The sequence below is a fragment of the Actinia tenebrosa genome, unplaced genomic scaffold (genome assembly GCF_029948245.1).
Source record: "Actinia tenebrosa isolate PJP-AT-01 unplaced genomic scaffold, QUT_ActTen_1.0 PGA_scaffold0__85_contigs__length_37466705, whole genome shotgun sequence".
Taxonomy (NCBI): Eukaryota; Metazoa; Cnidaria; class Anthozoa; order Actiniaria; family Actiniidae; genus Actinia; species Actinia tenebrosa.
Window position 1 is genome coordinate 19482449 of NW_028292569.1, and position 18705 is coordinate 19501153.

At 35.3% G+C, this 18705-nt stretch overlaps 1 protein-coding gene across 2 annotated transcripts; it reads left to right on the top strand.

Moving 5' to 3' along the window:
* Positions 1-1916: 1916 nt before the first annotated feature.
* Positions 1917-18484, top strand: LOC116287029 (E3 ubiquitin-protein ligase RNF220). Of its 2 annotated transcripts, XM_031693641.2 has the most exons (17): positions 1917-2034; positions 2880-3560; positions 10496-10613; positions 10809-10854; positions 11250-11333; positions 11436-11475; positions 11988-12026; positions 12802-12947; positions 13214-13319; positions 13766-13862; positions 14021-14107; positions 14319-14383; positions 14777-14840; positions 15749-15800; positions 16467-16511; positions 17111-17185; positions 17257-18484. In XM_031693641.2, exons 2-17 carry the CDS (start codon positions 2996-2998, stop codon positions 17326-17328), a joined length of 1701 nt encoding a protein of 566 aa, XP_031549501.1. In that variant the 5' UTR covers positions 1917-2034; positions 2880-2995; the 3' UTR covers positions 17329-18484. The 2 variants fall into 2 exon arrangements, with proteins under 2 accessions (XP_031549501.1, XP_088890839.1); XM_089034713.1 differs by lacking the exon at positions 1917-2034 and having other exon boundaries at positions 2053-3560.
* Positions 18485-18705: the final 221 nt, after the last annotated feature.

Sequence of the window (18705 nt, forward strand, 5' to 3'; positions counted from 1 at the left end):
TGCCACTTAACAATAGCTGTCCTGCGGCTTATACTATGAATGTACCAAATGATATCGCAGTGGGTTCCTGCTTCAGTCCCAGAGAGTATCAAAAGAACGGCATGATATGGTTTTCCAATAAGCGCTAGATACAAATCGTGCGCCATATCTTTTCCAATTTTTTCAACGAATTAAATTGTTCTCCTATTTGTGTACACTAATCCGAACAAAATATATTTATCAGTCTTCGAGACAAGGATAGGTCAGTGGCTTTCTTGAGGAAATTCCGGCCCGAGGCAGTAAATTTTTAATGGCTCCTTTTACTTTATTTTCCACTGTAAATGGGATCTAATTAGCATAGAAATTGGTCGACTAGAAGAACACTATTCTTTCCTGCTTACTAATAAACGCACTAAAAGGATCTTTTAATAGATTCAAATGTAGATTTTTTTCTTTTCCAAAGACAGTGAATTAAATGTGAACCCTAAAACTTTCAATTATTTCCTTTCTATGATGCCTATTCATTTCTTTTTTCTTTTTAGATTTTATGTGTCATGTTTAAAGTGAAACATTCCCTCGTTAATCATGGTTGCTTAACTGAAAGGCATACTGGTTTTAACCTATACCTATTTGCAGTAGTTTAATGTGATGAAAAACAACAATAAAGGCTCGGTTGACTTCGAGAATAGATACTTAATTTTGTCACTAATGAATGCAACACCTGAGTACTTTGATCTGTCCTCGGCCAACTACTTACACAAAACTATGAAAAAACTCTGTTCTTGCCAAACCTGCCGGCGTGAATTGTTTAACTGGGTTTAATATATGATGCTTGCCTTTTCACACTATAAAAAATGAAATGAAAAAAAAAACAAAAAACAACAACAACAAAACAAAAAACATGTAACTACAGTTACCTAAAGTACTACTGTATATTTGGATGGTCGGTTGTGTATAAATTTCGATGTTTAGTATTTGGAAATGTTACGGCACAAAATTTGCTGCTGTGAAGTTTATAAAGATGTTTTCCAAGTGGAAACACAATGAATGCGTTGAAAAGAAGCGAACATCCGTTGAGAGGGCTTAAGCAGATTTAACTTTTATTTCTTTTATGAAATTATTGAGCCATGATTTGAAAACTTTACACAATCAAATCCCCCTCTAGCCACTGCTCAAATCAACTGCCGAATTAACAATTTACGTCCTCGGCTTGGAATTCAAAGTTACAAAGCAATAAACATTTAAAAATAGCTGCTTCCTCAAACATCGGGGAACTTATTGATAACAACAGTTTGGAACCTTAACCAGCACCGGAAAAACTAAGAATTCTAAGATTTTTAATCTAAAGTCTTGCCGAGAAGCCGAGCCAAGTTCACTGAGGGACTTGTAGAAAGAGACAAAGCTAAGGTTTCCAGCGAGTTTGGTTAATTAAAAAAAGACATTGTTATCCTGCAAATTTGATTTTTCGATTGCATTCTGCTCGGCCCTGGACTCTTCTGCATGCGATTCGTCAGTACTTGAATGAATCAGAATTCTTTTTTTACTTCAAATTTGACATGAATATGGCCAATTTCCCATCTAACACCTATCATTATGTATGATAACACTTTCAAGTCAATTGGGATGTTGTGGCAAATTGTGAAAATTTAATTTTGTCGTAAACAAATATCTATTTGCAGTTTCAAAGAAATGTTTCACTTAAGGTTATTTCAAATATGGTTAAACAAACCATTCCTTGGAGGTGTCCGAAGTGAAGCGTTTTTATTAAACTTTGATACATGGAAGGCAAGAATGAACGGATGTTTGAAAACCAATGGAAGTATCAAGCCGTAAATGTTAGTTTAAGGAGGCTTGTCAGCAGGTTCTTTGTAAAATATCAAAATTAAAGCTGTATTGTTTATACTACAGGGGAAATTTTCATTAGGTGTAAATCGCTATTTACTACTTCTGGGGGTGGCCGGACCCGTGCGCAACCAGCTATGCGTTCAAAAGGCTAGTGGTGGTACGCATGCGCGCTGCACAGCAAAATAAAGCAAGGACTTCGGCAGCTGCAAGGTTAGTAGATGAATTTATGTTGATGTGAGCAGAGTTCTATCTATACTCAATCCTCTCCATCTTCCGGTTAGCGTGCTTTACTGCCCAAGCTTATCACTTTAATAAGTCCAAAGTTGACAGTAGAGAGGTTATTTTGCGACTGGCAGCTCGGCGGTTTTGTTATTTTTTACGAGCGCATGTCCGGTCTCGGTTAAGTAGTTTGTACGTATTAAACTCATTACTAATTTCAAGTTGTGACAACAAGAGCACGAGTCACGTTAAATTAGCATGGAAGTTACCACTTCGGGTTAAGTTCAGCTGCTGTTCAACCAGTTCAGTTTGAGACCTCAAGAACTTGAAGTGAACGTGTGGTCCGGTAGCTTGCACCGTACTACGGTTTATTCTTCCAACTTTCGTTCTGCTGAACAGTCGACATTCACTTCACTGTTATCTATTTATCCATGATTTTTGCGTCAAAATCTTTAAGGACGGTAGTTTACGAGTGATTAGGCCTTTTAACGAAATTATTAGCCATTTGAAGAATGCTTTAGTTGTAATCTTCCTGAAATAGTCAGTAGGTGAAGCTGTGCACAGACTGGCATTATACCGAATTTTGCGTAAATTTTTTTGACTGGATCGGGTTAAACAAGTGCTGCCGAGTTATTAGCCGTAGCAGTTAAATCTGTCAAGAAAACAAGCTGGTTTGTCAAAATTGGCTTAAGCTGAGCTGCAGTCTAGATACTGGTCACAGACCTAAAGGTTAACCAAGTGTAAACAAGAAAAATCGAAAAACGGAATGATGGAGAAATTGGGTACACCGGCATATATTCCCAACCCTCTAACTTCACCTGCTTTGATGGTTTTAGCTTCTACTGCAGAAGCCACACACCCGACAGCTTCATCACCAAGTTCTATCAGTGACTACCATGCTCAATACTCTTCCTCCAATAGCAGGTTCATTGATGGAGACACTCTTCATAGGATGGTATTGAGCACTTCTCCCTATCAGCATCGCCCCTCGCACCTATCTTTGTATCACAGTCAACAAACCAGTGAACGTTACTCTGACAGAGTTTCTCCCGACTACAACCCTCATTATTTCCAGATTCATTCTCACTTGGGAAGTGGATTATTACACAAGACTTCAGGACCAACTGCAGTTTTTAATGGTACCAGTGCATTCAGAAGGATTAGCCCTCATGAACATAGCTTTTCTTTTCATCACTTGCAGCATCAGAGAAGTTTGTTAGAAAGAGAACATAGTTTTGAGAGTCTTTACCACAAGCGCTCATCCTTGGACCTTGAAAGTGAGCGTGAAAGAATGAGCAAGGATAAAGTGTCTCCCCAAGTTACTGATAGAGAAATGGGAGAATACACTAATAATACTGACCACTCCCCAAATGCAAGCCCTCGCAGTACTCACTCCACTGAAAGCAGCGAAAACAACCCAAGATTTGATACAGTGAAGGTTAAACAAGAAAAAGAAGATATCAAAGAGTGCTGTGAAATTGCTGTTGATGAAAACCAGGCTGATGGCAACAGAAGAAGTGAGTAGAAAATTATTCATGTGATAATGATCAGTATTAGAGTATATATTTATATTTCTGTGGTTGTTGGTGAGGTGAGGAAAAAAATGATATGGGTTGTTTTGTTTAACTTTAAGATGAGTTAAGGAGCTCTTGAGAGAGGAATAAATCTGTATCAGTGAAGATCCTCAAAAACACCTGTACACCACCCATTGCATGAATTAGCTTACAGCAATATATAGCTCTAAAACTGTGGACCTCTCAAATGTGTTTTAAATTTCCTGACACGAATCATACTCCTTTATTTTAAAAGCATGGCATTAGGTTAAGATTGTGTCTAGATACATCTTAGATTTTAAAATCCTTCTCACAATACATCCAGTATTAATCCTAATTTATTCATCATCAAATCTGAAATTTTGGTTTCTAACTTTCCACTATTTAAGGTATAGAGATAATTAATTCATAATTGGTGTTTGCATCTGCATTAAAGTAAAGAATATTTAGAGAAGGACTTTGATATCAATAAGAAAGCTTTAACTTTTTTATTTCGAGGGAAATAGAATCATTTTGAACTATCCTAATATTGTTTTGAAGAAAGGATTTATTTCCTCTTGTTTTTCTTAAGACTGATTTGAGATATTGGTTAATTCTAGACTTCCACTACTTTTAAAATTTAATCATGTTTATTAAGATTCTTCTTGTCCTTTGTTCTGTTGATTGAATTTCTGAGTTGAGTTCCTTTTTGCTGTTTAATAGAACTGTTCTCTGTGTTCATCAGGAAATTAGTAAGTGCTAATTTTTTTCCTAGAATAAAAAATCTATTTTTTACCATTCAACTTGTTTTCAAGCATAAATTACTCTGTTCTTATCATTTTGCAATTTTCTCATTAAAACAGTCTGGCATATTTTTTTGTGATGTGAAAAGAAAGTAGTTATTGAGTTTTCCTTCTTACTGGTGTTCCTATTCAAGTTCTTCATGTTAATTGTAAACATTAAGGCCTGTTAGGAATAGTTGATATGTAATATACTCCCACAAAGAGGGCCAAGCAGCTGCTTTATTTGCATAAGAAAACAGAATATTACTAGCCTTCTCCTATCACCATGGTATGTCAAAAAAACCAACCCCTTTTGGATTTTTGTTAAAACAAGTTTTGTGTTGTCTCAGCTTTCTTTGCCAAAGTGGTCCTCAAACAGTTTTGTTTTTCAACTGTAGCTTGAGGATTTTTGGAGCCTCTTATGTTTGAGTGTTTCATTGTGCGTTGTTAAGGGATTGTGTGCAAGTGTTAGTTATCTTATGACTTGTTTAAATTGCCTTTCCATTTACTGAGTCTGTATATGAAGAGCTGTGATGTGACCACCAATGGTTTACCAATTCACACATTTGTGATAATATTTGACATTTATCTTTTTGGGTCTTTTAGATTACAAAAATTATCATTTTGAGCTGCTTTAAGCTCCTTTCTAATATTTTTGTTCATATTGAAAATTGTAATTTAGCTGTAACAACATTTTGACTATTCTATGAGTGTTCAGGTTAACAATGTTTCATTCTCAGTTCCACTTTCACAATAATATATTAGAAATATGAGAGTTAAAATCCTTGCTCTCGCAAGCTTGATGTCATGAATATTACTTTTTGAAAAAGATTTTAGGGTAAATATTTTTTTAATGCAATAAGGAAATATTTGGAGCACAAGTTTTTGAAGAATCAGAATCATGTACGAACAAATCACTTTAATCTTTTTAAGGAATAAAGATTAAGTTTCAGAGAAACCCAAATCCCTTTCAAACACATCTTAAACAAATACTCCTTATTCTATTGATGGTTGATATCTTGTTTTACATTTCAGAGTCATTCTTTGTCAGAAAGGTTTTCACTTGTGATAGAACATTGCCAGAGAATTGCCAGTTCTGCTGACAATGGTTATTATTCTAATTATTTTTATTCATTTCTTGCCTATCAAGTTGTAAGATATATTATGCTGTTGACTTTCTTGTCTGCCTTGCTGTGTATCATATAACAAGCCATTTACTCTGCTCTTTATGCCCTTAGGATGTGGCTTAAAACACATTACCGGTAACCAAATGAATGAACTATACCAAACATTGAAACCCAAATCCACCTTCATTTTCTCTGGTTTTCAATTTATGAAAGAAGACTCAAATTTATTATTCTTTTTCAATAAGAGTAATGTCTGTTTACACGGTCTACTGGAGACAAGAATTCTCCCCAATATGCACACTCATCCAGTTCCTTCCACTTTACAAGATTAAATACTGACAACTGAATGTTTAACTTTTCAATCCTCGTGTGCTTGAGAAGCTTAATTCACTTAGGGGATTAGAGGTTGCTTTTACAGAACTTTTATTCAACATTAGTGGTTTTGTAGTGTTCAAATTAGGTTGTTTAACCTTTTCTGGCTCCAATCTGTCTCTGATTGTCGAATGACTTGATCTGTGTGCACATTAAGTATAGACTTCCCAAAGTAATCACTTTCCAGTAAGTAGTATATTCCCTTATTATTTCTGATCAGCCAGAGGTTTTTCTGATAACATTTCAAGTCCTTTACTGTTCTATTTAACCTGTCAGTCACCTCAATTTTCATTTAGAAGTGCATTAAGGGTTTGTGTACCTGTATTGAATGTGTGAAAATATTATTTCTTTCCCTCTTTTTAGTTTTTATCCCACATTTCATCAATCAGTCAGTTTGATATTATGTACTTTTTTTGTGGACCAAAAAATATTCTATTTTAAGTTTTGACTCATCTAATGTAGTACAATAGAACACCATTTTTTTTCCATATTGCTTCCTAGCTCATTATTAATTCTTTTGTTGGAATAAGAGCAGTCTCTAGAACATGACTGTGTTAAGGAGCGACAGTTGTTAATTGTTTAAGCAATGTATTGTCATTATCTTATGGTTAGCTCATGCTTGCATTTACTGGGGTGTTGCTTATGGTTACCACAGACCTCACACTGGAATGTACTCTAGCCAAGCTGCTTTGCATATTCAGTGTTTGTGGGTTGATTCAAGTCCTTGACATGACTAGTAGCATTCTTTCTCTGGCACTCAATTCAAAGACAACTTATGAATACTAAAGACTTTACCTCCTGTATTTTAAGAGTTTCCCACAAAAACTATACATTATGGCTAATTAAAACATTTGCCAGGGGCTTTTATTTTCTAGAACTCTTGTAATTGTGCAACTTAACTAATAATTTTCTGAATGAATTCTTAATCTTCAGGAAAACAAAGCAAATTAAGTCATTCAGCTGGGCAAATAACTAGTCAGAGAAAAGAAGAGCCCTTCAGAAAGTTGTTTTTCATTTTTCATTGTGGTCAGTGTTTGAGATAGTGTATGTGGTTTCACAACAAAGATTGAGTTCTTTATTGATTCATAGAAGGTCTGAGTTGAATTAGCTGGCTCACTACCAACACTGCTAATATCCACTTACTGAGTAAATTGTGTTAGCAAGTGTTTAATGAATTGTCAATATGGATGAGACAAGCTCTTAGGATTCCCTTTCCTTTGCAACACCCAAATACTAGAATAATCACAGCCACTTTTATGAGATTAAAAATCTTATATCCTCAACATTAGTAAAAGGAAAAAAAGGTAGTCAGAAATACATTGTAGAAAATGAATACCATGTAATGTACATGTGTTAAATATATATATGAAAAGGGTTAATCTCATGTTTTATACATGTATAGTTCGTGATGTGGCTAAATTAACAAATTTTAAATTGGATTCTTATTTTATTGCTTAACAATACTGAAAGAAAGCCATAGGTAGTCATTACAAAAATACAAGAAGGAATAATTCTAAATCAGAACAGACTCCATTAATGATTTTCAAAAGGAAAAAGTCAATGAATTGCGATGTCAGTTTTGAGACTCGGTTATGATAGCTAGAATTTATGTCACATATAGCTGCCTTGAAATGACTAACTGATGTCACTTTTGGTTTTGTATACTTTGAATTATTTTCCAACTTGTTGTAGATTGAGATACGAGATACAGGTCCAGTGATTTTGCACCTGTATACTTCAATATCTATTTGGTTTCTATTCTATTTCTATTCTATTCTATTTTTGATTAAAAACTATTGTTATGCATACACTGTAAACAATAGAGAAGTCTCCTTAAAATTGTCCAAGGTTTCAATCAAAGGTGTTTGTGTCTTTACAGCTGTATCTTTATAGTTTCACCTTCCCTCTGTGAGGTTGTTGAAGAAGGGAATATCTAGATAATGTTTCGTTGACTAAATCAGCCAATATGTGGATGGTACTTCAATTCATGTTACCCTACAGTTTAGATTAACACATTCCAAGCAATATTTGTGATAAATGAAAAAGATAAAATACTATATCCCTATTTGTTAGGAATATCTAAATTTAGGATTTTTGTACAAAGACAATGTCAGATAACTTAACTGTCATAGTAGAATTAGGAAATTTTCTGATGTGATCTAGTGATGAAAGATAAAGACAAGCAGACTAGTTCATGCTCCATGAGAAATGCAACGTTAATTCTTATTTCACTTAATAATAAGATGATTCTGAATTGAAAATCAAAGTCATGACAAAAAAATCAACCATTTCAACATTTGCTGGGAAAGAAATGAAGGCCAATTGCTAAGGTTAATCAAGGTCTGTACTTACTAGCTCTTTATTTAGATCAGTTATGAGACAGACTGATGAGAAATATAAATCCCTATATCATACAACGTCACTTGTAAGATGGAGATAGTATATCCAATATAATGCCATTGTTAAATGACTATTGGTGAGTAATGATTACATGATCAGACCACCAATAGACAAAAAAATCCTGATTTAGCCATTCATCATATATTTAAGACATACAAACCAGGGTTTGGAAAATGCTCTAATAATTGAGCAAAATTCTGCAGCTTAATCAACCATTAATAGCTTATAGTAATTTGTAAAATGTTCATTTGGTCCCCAGGACTCTCCAGCCATTCATAATCTCCTATTATTTTTTTAAAAACTCAATGAAAACCCTGCAAATGTATTATTTGAGGGATTAGCTGTGGAGATGATGGAATGGTTATACTGTATATATGATAAGATGCTGTAGACATTATTATGCAGCTTTTGTGGCAATGAAATATTGCTTTGCATTAATGCTGTCATGTATCTCAATGCAATCTATATAAAATTATTGAGATGTGCTTTTTGCATAAGTTGTATGTTATTTGAAAAGAAAATATGCTAAACAATTCTTAAAATATATAAGTAACATAATATGATAAAAAAACAGCTTCCAACGTTTTTATGTGACATGACATCATTATTGTCGAATGGATGCCATTTTTTATTATGTTTCTTATAGGTTTTGAGAACTTTTTATCTTATAATTTTTGCTTCAAAATTTATTCCAAATCACGTATTGAAATTTAAAAAAAGAACAATAAATTTGAAACAAGCTTTGGTGGTTTTGTTTGTGTAGTTAGAGTGCTCATAAATTATTATTATTAACAGTCTTTTCTGGTTGAGAAAGGAAAGAAATCCTTTTGACTACTACTCTGTTTTTTGACTAAGAGATGTGCAAATAGCATTTTTTAACTCTAGGTCAAGAACAATATTGCTCTAATTTCTTTAACATTAATATAATTTTCCTCATAGTTTTGCTATAATCAGTTCTTATCTGCTAATCATACAGTTTTTTCTTTTACTTTTAATTATTGATTTTCTCATCAAACTGAAAATTCAACTTGATTTTTATATTAAGAAAATTTCTCAAGAAAAATGAACCTGAGATATCCTTCCATTATTCACTCCTAATAATATTACACAGAAGCTCTGCTTGGTATATTTCTCTTCAAAATGTTGTTTCAAGTTCCTTATTTTTTGTTTTGGACCTAGCTAATTTTATAGTTAATTGTTTAGATGGAATTATAATATTTTCCCTATGAGTTCAAATCTATTTTTAGGTTTTTTTCTTTATAATCCTCGTAATCAAGTAATCCTATCTAGTTTGTATAGAAAAAGACCATTAATTCTTGTAATCCAGCTAAGCTAAAATATCTGAGAAGACTGTTTGCGTTGTCCTTGACAAAAGCCTTTATGAAAAGCTAACATTGACTTCTAATGATAGTATAATTAAAAGCATAAGCTTAATCATAAGTTCTTTTATGAATCACTGTCATTCTTATCCAGGATTTCTCAGATAATATTCCCATGTAGCATGTCACAGTTAAGGCATATTATCAATAAGGGACACCGCTATCTCAATAATCTTATTTTAATAATGAAATTTTTGGATATTTTGTTTGTGTTGCTATTGGCTTTTATTTGACTGCCATTCAAAAAGTGTATCATTTTACAGTGCAATAATATCTTCTGTAGTCTGATTTGAAAAAAGAGAAATTCTCCATTTAGATTTTACTAGATATTTCATGCAGACATACAGCCATAATGTAGTCCAGTTGCATCAGATCTGGAAGAAAGGGTTTAGTTTTTGCATGATATTAATTACAATAACAATAGTATTATGCTTAAGCATGTGCTTGAGAACAAGAAAATAGGGTGGAAAAAAAGGAAGGAAAACCCTCAAAGCATGGGTGACTCAATAAATGAATCTACCCCTATCATGTGAACCGGGAGTCTAAGTTCAAAGGTACCATGTTCACAATGGATAGAGGCTGAGTATCTTGACCCTTGAAGTGGTTGAAAGACACTACATGTGGCTTTGGGTATTCTCTTTCATGACTGTAGATCCTCTAGTTCACCCTCTTCATAAAAGATAAATCATGAGTGTTGTATGTAGAAAATACAAGGATATTATCAGAAGTGTGTATGAAGTGAAACTAGGCATCCAATATCATAGCTGTATCATACATTGTTCCTTTTTATCATTCTTTTTGGATTTATCAATTGTCTATTACCAATTAAGAAACTGTCTTTTTTCTAATTTTACCATCAGCCAAAGCCAAAAAGTCAGGGAAAACCCCTTGCTGTCCAGTATGTGGGATAACCATTAGACCTGGAGAGATGGAAAGTCATTTTGCTTGGGAAATGGAAAAGGCAAATGAAGAGATGAGGTAGGGAGCAGAAGAAGTAAAGCAGTAGCTGTACTTGTATTTAAACAGTTGTATTTTAATGACCCTTGAAGTCACATGTATCACAAGGAGGATACAGGTCCCTATCTCTCTCCACCCAAACCTGCCGTTCCTTAGTATTAATCATAGTATATTTCCTGGAACAATCTTTTCATGTTTCTTCAATGAATTTCATAGAAAAACCAGAAGAAGTCAACGAGAATCTTCTATTCAAGCCAGAAAAGTATGTATGCTGTATCTGATGTGAAGCAGCCTTGCACCCTGTTATACCCTGCTATACCCTGCTAACTGAATGATAACAAGTGGTTCTCTGCATTTCTACCAGTAGCAAACCACTCACCAATTAATTGAAAGAACAAATGTTTTTAGATAATGCTCAATTCAATGTTAATACTTCTCATTAGTCCATATTATCCCAGCTTGGGGTCAAACCATATAAAGCGCTGAGTCCAAGTTGAGTGACAATGATTTTTTTACTGGAATTTGGCAATAGCTTATCCATAATCTTACTATCCAGGGAATGACATTAGAAATATCTAACTAACAGGTCTTAAAGTAAGTCTATGATGTTACTGTGATGGGTTTTTACTAATATACCTATGGTTGTTATTATCTAAGGGTCACATTACAAACAAGAGAGTAAAGCAAGAGAATGAACTTGGCATCCCACATGATGACACTCCTGCCAGTACTAGACACCAGGTATTTATTAACCATTAGAAACTAGTCCAGGTTTGGAATTATAATCTTATTACAAGTGCTAATCAGGACCAATGTTTTAAATATTGTGTTATTTTGTTACAGACATACCTCAGAGTGTGTGCAAATAGAATGGCCAGAACAGGTATATATATGCTGATTTCATGTACATTCAATTCAAAAAATCGTTTTCGTCGACCAAAAGGAAATATGGGTAGAAGTCACTCAAGCAGTTAAATATTCGTTCTGAATTAATTGTTCATGCTAGTTATAAGATAATAATGGCGAGCAACAACTCATTAAATGCATGTCTTCGGGTTTGGGGGGGGGGGGGGGGGGGGGGGGAACAAAGCAGTTATGATTCAGTTTACATTTTCTAAATACAAAGTCTCCTTCAAGACTTCCCGCTCACCTAGCCTAGTTTTTGCTGTAAACTAGTGGCTTAACTAATTAGATAAATTATGCAGTCAACTTGGCTTTGATTTCTACCAAGAGTCTCTTTTGGTCCAGTCTCATAGGCTTGAGTTGGTTGACAATGTTTTCTTGAATTGACTGTATCACTTTGAGAAAAACTGTACTTCTTTTGATAGTGGTGCTTTTTTCTATGTTTGAGAAACCAAAACACTTATTGCCATGGGTGTATTTCCTTGATTGTAGGTCATGGTTCAAAGTCTACAAGATCAAGAAGTGCACAGAGTAAGTAAATGAGACAGACAGACAAAGTGTAAAAAAAAAGCAATTTTAAGGTGTAGACCCATAAGATATCCAAAACTACCCCAGTGAAATAGGTAGACAAGCTGTCATACACTGTAGGGGAGAGGCTATGTCCTAATTTGTTTGTAGAAATTCTTGGGTCTAGAGTTTAGCATGAGAGTGAGATATCTGCAGCTTATTATTGTTATAACTGTTGCAATGAAAATGTTAGCATTGGTCTTGAAACTCCACACAAAACAGAAGAATAAAGTAAACTCCGAACACTATAGCAATAAAACATAATTAGCACTTAAGAGCGTGCATCCATATTGTTCCTTATAAAATAACTGTTATGAATGTCGCGTTCTGATTGGTTTGGAGCGCATGCTTTATGAGAGCACATTGCATGCGTGCACACTTTCCGTTGCGTCATTTCTATCTATTATTGTGATTTGTATTTTATAAAAGAAATAAAAAACTTGCTTGCTGTGCTGTGTTAAGTCATAAAGCACTTAGGGATTGGCAGAACCCTTGAGAAGTGTCCAGAAGCACTCCGCTATGCCTCATGCTTCTCCTAACACTTCTCTCGTGTTCTGCTGACCCCCGCACACTTTATAACAGCACGCGCGCATGTTTTCTATTTCTTCACTATAATCGAATTAGTGCTATTTAATACTAAATAGTTGCACCCTTTTAGAATTTGTACTCTTACTAGTGATATTAATGATAATTAAATCTGCTAGACCAAGAGATAATAACATGATGTTATCTGTGTTAGGTTCTCCTGTCAACCCATCCTACTTGCTTGATAAGAATGATGAAGGTCCATCAGGGGTAAGATCAGCAACATGTCCAGTGTGCGAGTCAGTTATCCATGGAAGTGGAGAGGAACTCAACTCTCATGTCGAAGCTTGTCTAAGAAAGGTTAGCCAATCTGAATTATTATTCTTAGATCAATTTACATCAGGTTTTCTTAAATTTAAAGACAGTCTAAGAACCTTTACTGTATAGTAGTTAAAAAATAGTGATTAGAACAAAAGAATGGTAAAACTGGTGGGCAAGTTGTTATACTTCTTCATGGACTATACAACTGTACACACCATAAGGTAATCCTCTTTTATCACTGATAAACACTTCTGAATTAATATAATTTGTGCTCCCTGATGCCAATTGTATGCTTGTGTCTTTAGAGAGATGGTAATGAAGAAGTTAATGGTCAAGCAACGTTTGATGAGTATGAGTGGGCAGGCCAGACAAGAATACGTGCTACTTCTTTGCTAGAGGGTGGCTTCAAAGGTATGACATTTTCTATACTAAAATGATTATGACTCAAATTATTACCACAGATTACTTCAATAAATTATTATGACCTGTTTTTGTTTTTTGTTACTTGTTGCTATTGCTGCTGCTGTTGCTGTTTTTGTTGCTGCTGCTGATTATGCTATTTCTGCTGTTGTTATTGCTGGTGTTGTTGCTGCTGCTGTTGCTACTGCTGCAGTTGTTGTTGCTGCTGCTGCAGTTGTTGTTGTTGCTACTGCTGTTGCTGCTGCTGCTGTTGCTGTTTTGGTTGCTGCTGCTGATTATGCTACTTCTGCTGTTGCTTTGATTAATGTTGTTGCTGCTGTTCTTGTTGCTGCCACCGTTGTTGCTGCTGCTGTTGTTGTTGTTGCTGATAATATTGCCTGTTATAAGGACTGGGTTTTTTTTCCTTTTGTCATCATCAAAATTCTTGTTTGTTCCAGCTTCAGGGTTCCAAACTGGTATCAAGAGAAAGAATGCAGAAGATGATGGTGACTTGAATATCGATGGTGATGACTCAGAAGAATATGGCAAAGCTCAGTATCCTTTACAATGCTTATTTATTAACTGAGTAGGACAAGTATAAATGAAGGTGCTTGTTTATTTACATGGCTCTTGTACAAACTGTTTGATGCATGCCTGTAGTAAACTGTGTGGTCTTGATGCCACATGTTTTTACCCTTAACCGTGCTGTCTAGATACAGTGAAAGTGATATCATACCCTGTAGTGCAGATGAACCTGCAGAAGATCGTGCACGACAGGCCCTAAGAGGAGCAGTTTTAAGGTATTGCCAATTATTTGTCATCCAACAACATTATACGACTTAAAATAGTAAGAATACCTTGAGTCCCAGAAGTTTCCTTGCACCAATATTTCTTGGTCATAGGTGTTTTTTTGACTGTTTTCCCCTCCTGTCCTGCCTTACCCACTGCAGGTACTAGAGTGTGGCGATGCAATCTCAAGTGTAAGAATATTTGTTGTTATGTGATTTTCAGTGGTGAGAACTCTCCTGCTTCCAGAAGTACACCTACAAGAAGTCGCTGGTCTGAAGACGAAGGAGGTAATAACCCAAATGTTAGGATAGTTACTTATTGCTCTAAAGAAAACAAAGACAGTTTCTTTGGATCCATAGTTCTTGTCCAAAGCCTGTCAGTGGTACTGTGTCAAGTCATTATCGACTGCACCATTTTTCCAAAAGGCTTGCATACTGCTATTGAAAAATCATAAACTTAAACCCTGGATTATTAGTTGTAGACAGGAGTCGTAGATGAAACTATAGCACTTGAGTATGAATATGCAGATGCTCATTATTTGCAACATAAGCAGCATTCCTATCAACTGTTACACTATGTTAGTAGATTCTTAGGCACTTCAAGATCACCATCCATTATTAGTTATTCTTGTCAAAGTGACTGAGCATTTATTTGATTTTCCCATCATATTGTGTCTTCAGATGCTAATCACTCATCAGATGAGAAAACATCTTCCAAAGATGAGAAGGAAGACATTGAAGAAGGGTAGGTATTAAACCTATTTAGCATTCACATCATTTCCTTGAGTATTATTCCTTTGTTTACCACCAAATACAATGGCTTATGGCCTGGAATGAAAAACATTCACAAGCTGAAAAAACTTGTAATATTATCAAATTTCTATACAATATAATGATACAATAGGACGTTTGAATAATGGAGTCATTTGACTCCCACGACCAAGATACTTCGCAAATTTTCTTACTTGTTGGGTTTTGTATTTTCTCATGAGAATAGTAAGACAATTGGTGCTAATTAACTGAACAAAAGAAAGTGTGCAAGGGAGTCTGGGAGTAGAGGTCAATGACACCATCGTGCAAAGTCCTATTAATAATAATGATAATAATAATAATATAGTGCATTTATATAGCACATATCCAATTCAATACAATATTTTAAATACTTTATACATTGTTTCCAAAACGTGGTTTTCAGAACTAATTTACACAGAAAAGCTATTTTAAATGTGATAACTGATTACAAGAATACACCAAAGTCCAAAATAGCACATGGCCGAGTGAGCTACGTGAAAAGGAGGCATCCAGGGCCAAATGCAAAAAAATAATATGGTGTCAATGCAAAGTAAGCACTTGCTCTGTCTTTATTTCCATCTTACATTCAGGAAGAGAACAAATTTGCAGATTATAAGCATTAAATCATAAGAAAATACTGTAATTTGTAAATTTGGCCCTAGATGCCTCATTTTCACCCAGCTGTGCGCCATTTTGGAATTAAATGTATGTGATAATGTATTAATCTAATAAATTATGAATATCAATCATGTAATTAAAGGTAAATATCATATGGTTAATTGACCATTATTATAATCGTTTGGTGGGATAAGAATCAAGATTAGTTTGATTAATGTTCTCTAAACGTTGTACATGTTGCAGGTCTAATCAGCGTCTTGTTATTAACTCACTCAAAAGTAGAGTCAAGGATTTGGTAAGTCACCTTTTTTTGTGGCATGGGTGCGGTATCTAGTGGCATGGGTGCGGTATCTAGTGGCATGGGTGCGGTATCTAGTGGCATGGGTGCGGTATCTAGTGGCATGGGTGCGGTATCTAGTGGCATGGGTGCGGTATCTAGTGGCATGGGTGCGGTATCTAGTGGCATGGGTGTGGTATCTAGTGGCATGGGTGCTGTATCTAGTGGCATGGGTGCTGTATCTAGTGGCATGGGTGTGGTATCTAGTGGCATGGGTGCGGTATCTAGTGGCATGGGTGTGGTATCTAGTGGCATGCGTGTGGTATCTAGCCGCATGGGTGCTGTATCTAGCCGCATGGGTGCTGTATCTAGTGGCATGGGTGCTGTATCTAGTGGCATGGGTGCTGTATCTAGTGGCATGGGTGCTGTATCTTCTAAAACTCAAAGAGTGAACTTTCCTTATTCAAGCGTGGGTGTGGCTAATGGGTGTACACTTTCCATTATATCATTGCTCCCCACCAACTACCCTTGAAGCAATGTATTTTTTCTTACCCAATGAAAAGGAAAGTCACAGGCATTTTAGTGCCTCCTGGCTACAACAGTGCTACCTTGTACTCCCATTCTACTGTGACCAGTTTTCTCTATCCAATATGATTAATGTTTTATTGGTCTGTCTTGCCGCAGGAAAAACATACAGCAATGGAAAAGGTCAAATGCCTTATCTGTATGGTAAGTATTCTTGTTTGTTAAAATTTTTTTAACATCATAATACAGTGTTGAAATACAGCCATTTCAAAAAGTGATGGTGAAGGTTTTGTTGCATGTTGTTTATCAAACTTGAAGTACATTATACTTATTTATAAAATAACTGTTATAAATATCGCGTTCTGATAGGTTATGAGCGCGTGCTTTATGAGAGCACATAGCATACGCACACACTTTCAGTTGCGTCATTCCTATCTAAAATAACCATTATTGTAGTTTGTGTCTTATAAGAGAAATAAAAAACTTGTTTGCTGTGCTGTGTGAAGTCTTAAAACACTTGGGGATCACGTGCGTTATAACTGCACACAGCATGCTCGCGCGTTTTCTATTTGTTCAATGTAAATGATGTCAGCACTAAAGAAAATATGGTGAAAAAACATGCAGACAAGGTTTGACAAAATCTCATATTGTTGTGACCTTTCACTGATAATATTTACATCACCCATGGTGTATTTCAGGCTTGGTATACAACATGCAGCAATACATTCACCAACATTTTCTTGAAATAGCTGTATTGAATTAATGTTGTTGTTGTTGATCTAATCATGTTGATGTCATTTCAGGAGCCGTATTCTGTACCTCTGGTATCAATATCGTGTTGGCATGTTCATTGTGAAGAGTGCTGGATGCGTACCCTGGTAAGGCACAATATGGTGATCATATCTCTAAGCACACTAATACCATACTAATATCAGTGTTTTGTTTGCAGGGTGCAAAGAAGCTGTGTCCACAGTGTAATATGATAACCTCGCCCAGTGATCTCAGGAGGATATACCTATAATTTATGGCTAAATATGGCCAAGCAAGTCAAGATAATTTAATAATGAATTGCTAATTAAAGTAAAATATAGCTGGCTTCATGGAATAATGTTGTTTCTGGTGCTACCTTCACAATAACCAAGTAGATTAGTGTCTGTAAAATTTTCAATGCAAACGATTATACATAGATCAATTCTAGAGCATATGAGCGTACTGAGAGTATTCAAAAGAGAAAAAACACTGTTTCAATAATGTATAATATTTGTACAAATATGCTACAAAGTTCAGGTAGACTAATTTGTTGTTTCTAATAAGGCTCTAACTCAGACGAGACCATTGATTTGCCATTGTTTGACCCATTAATTGGCATAAGGAAGCTCTATGGCCAAACACTAAAATGAATCAGATGAAGGTGCCCTGCCCATGTAAGCGCATCCACTAACGAGCTAGATTATGTTTGCTGGACTTTGATTGTCACCCCTGTTGGTGATCAGATGTATGTATTATTCAGTGTTGGTTCTGTGCCGGGTAGTTATGGATACTCTTACATGTGACCAGTGCTGCTCTCCGTTCTTATAGCTAGAGTTATTTTATTTAACCCGTGACAAAATAGCACGCATAATAGGCTTAGTAGAGCTAGTAGTAGACTCTAAATCCTTTGTCAGTTTTCTTGTGTTTTTTTTTTTTTTTTTATTAACTAGTACTAACTATATATATTTTTCTTTCTCGGGTTAAATAAAATCACTCTATGATTACACAAATATTACAATACTTGAATGGTAGAGACATCGTGTGCATATTGCAAGCATTCCCAAGTAAAGAGTGTTAAAAGACAAAAACATGGCGGCCATTGTGGTAACGTTAACAATGGATGCTAATGAGAAATCTTTTGTTAAATGGTACCAACATGGCCGCGATGACGTAAAGTGCAAACGAAGAATATAGTATTTTGCTTAAAAGCATTTTGTAAAATTAATTTAAAATGTTGAGGTCTATACACTATGTAGTTGGAAGACGGTTCTCGAGGACTTTGCAGCTTCTATAGCGTATTCATTTGCAGCTGGAACACGCATCACCTTCGCTTGTCTAATTTATACAGCCAGTGGTTGTAGATGTATCTTATAAATAGCTAAAAGCATAACGTGCTAAAGGAATTATTAAAGGATTTTAAGGGAAAATGTCAACAGTGCAGTTGCTAGATATGCGCGAGACAGGGAAGGTGAATATTGCTGTACCGAATGCAGACGATTTGTATTTTTGGCTTTCACTTACATCATCGAAAATTTTCCCAAGACTCGTATACAACAAAACTTCCATTATCGACTTTCACATCCCCATAATCCTTTGCGTCTTTGGGGGGTAACCAGAGGGGAAAACCCCACTTATTTTGATAAAGGCT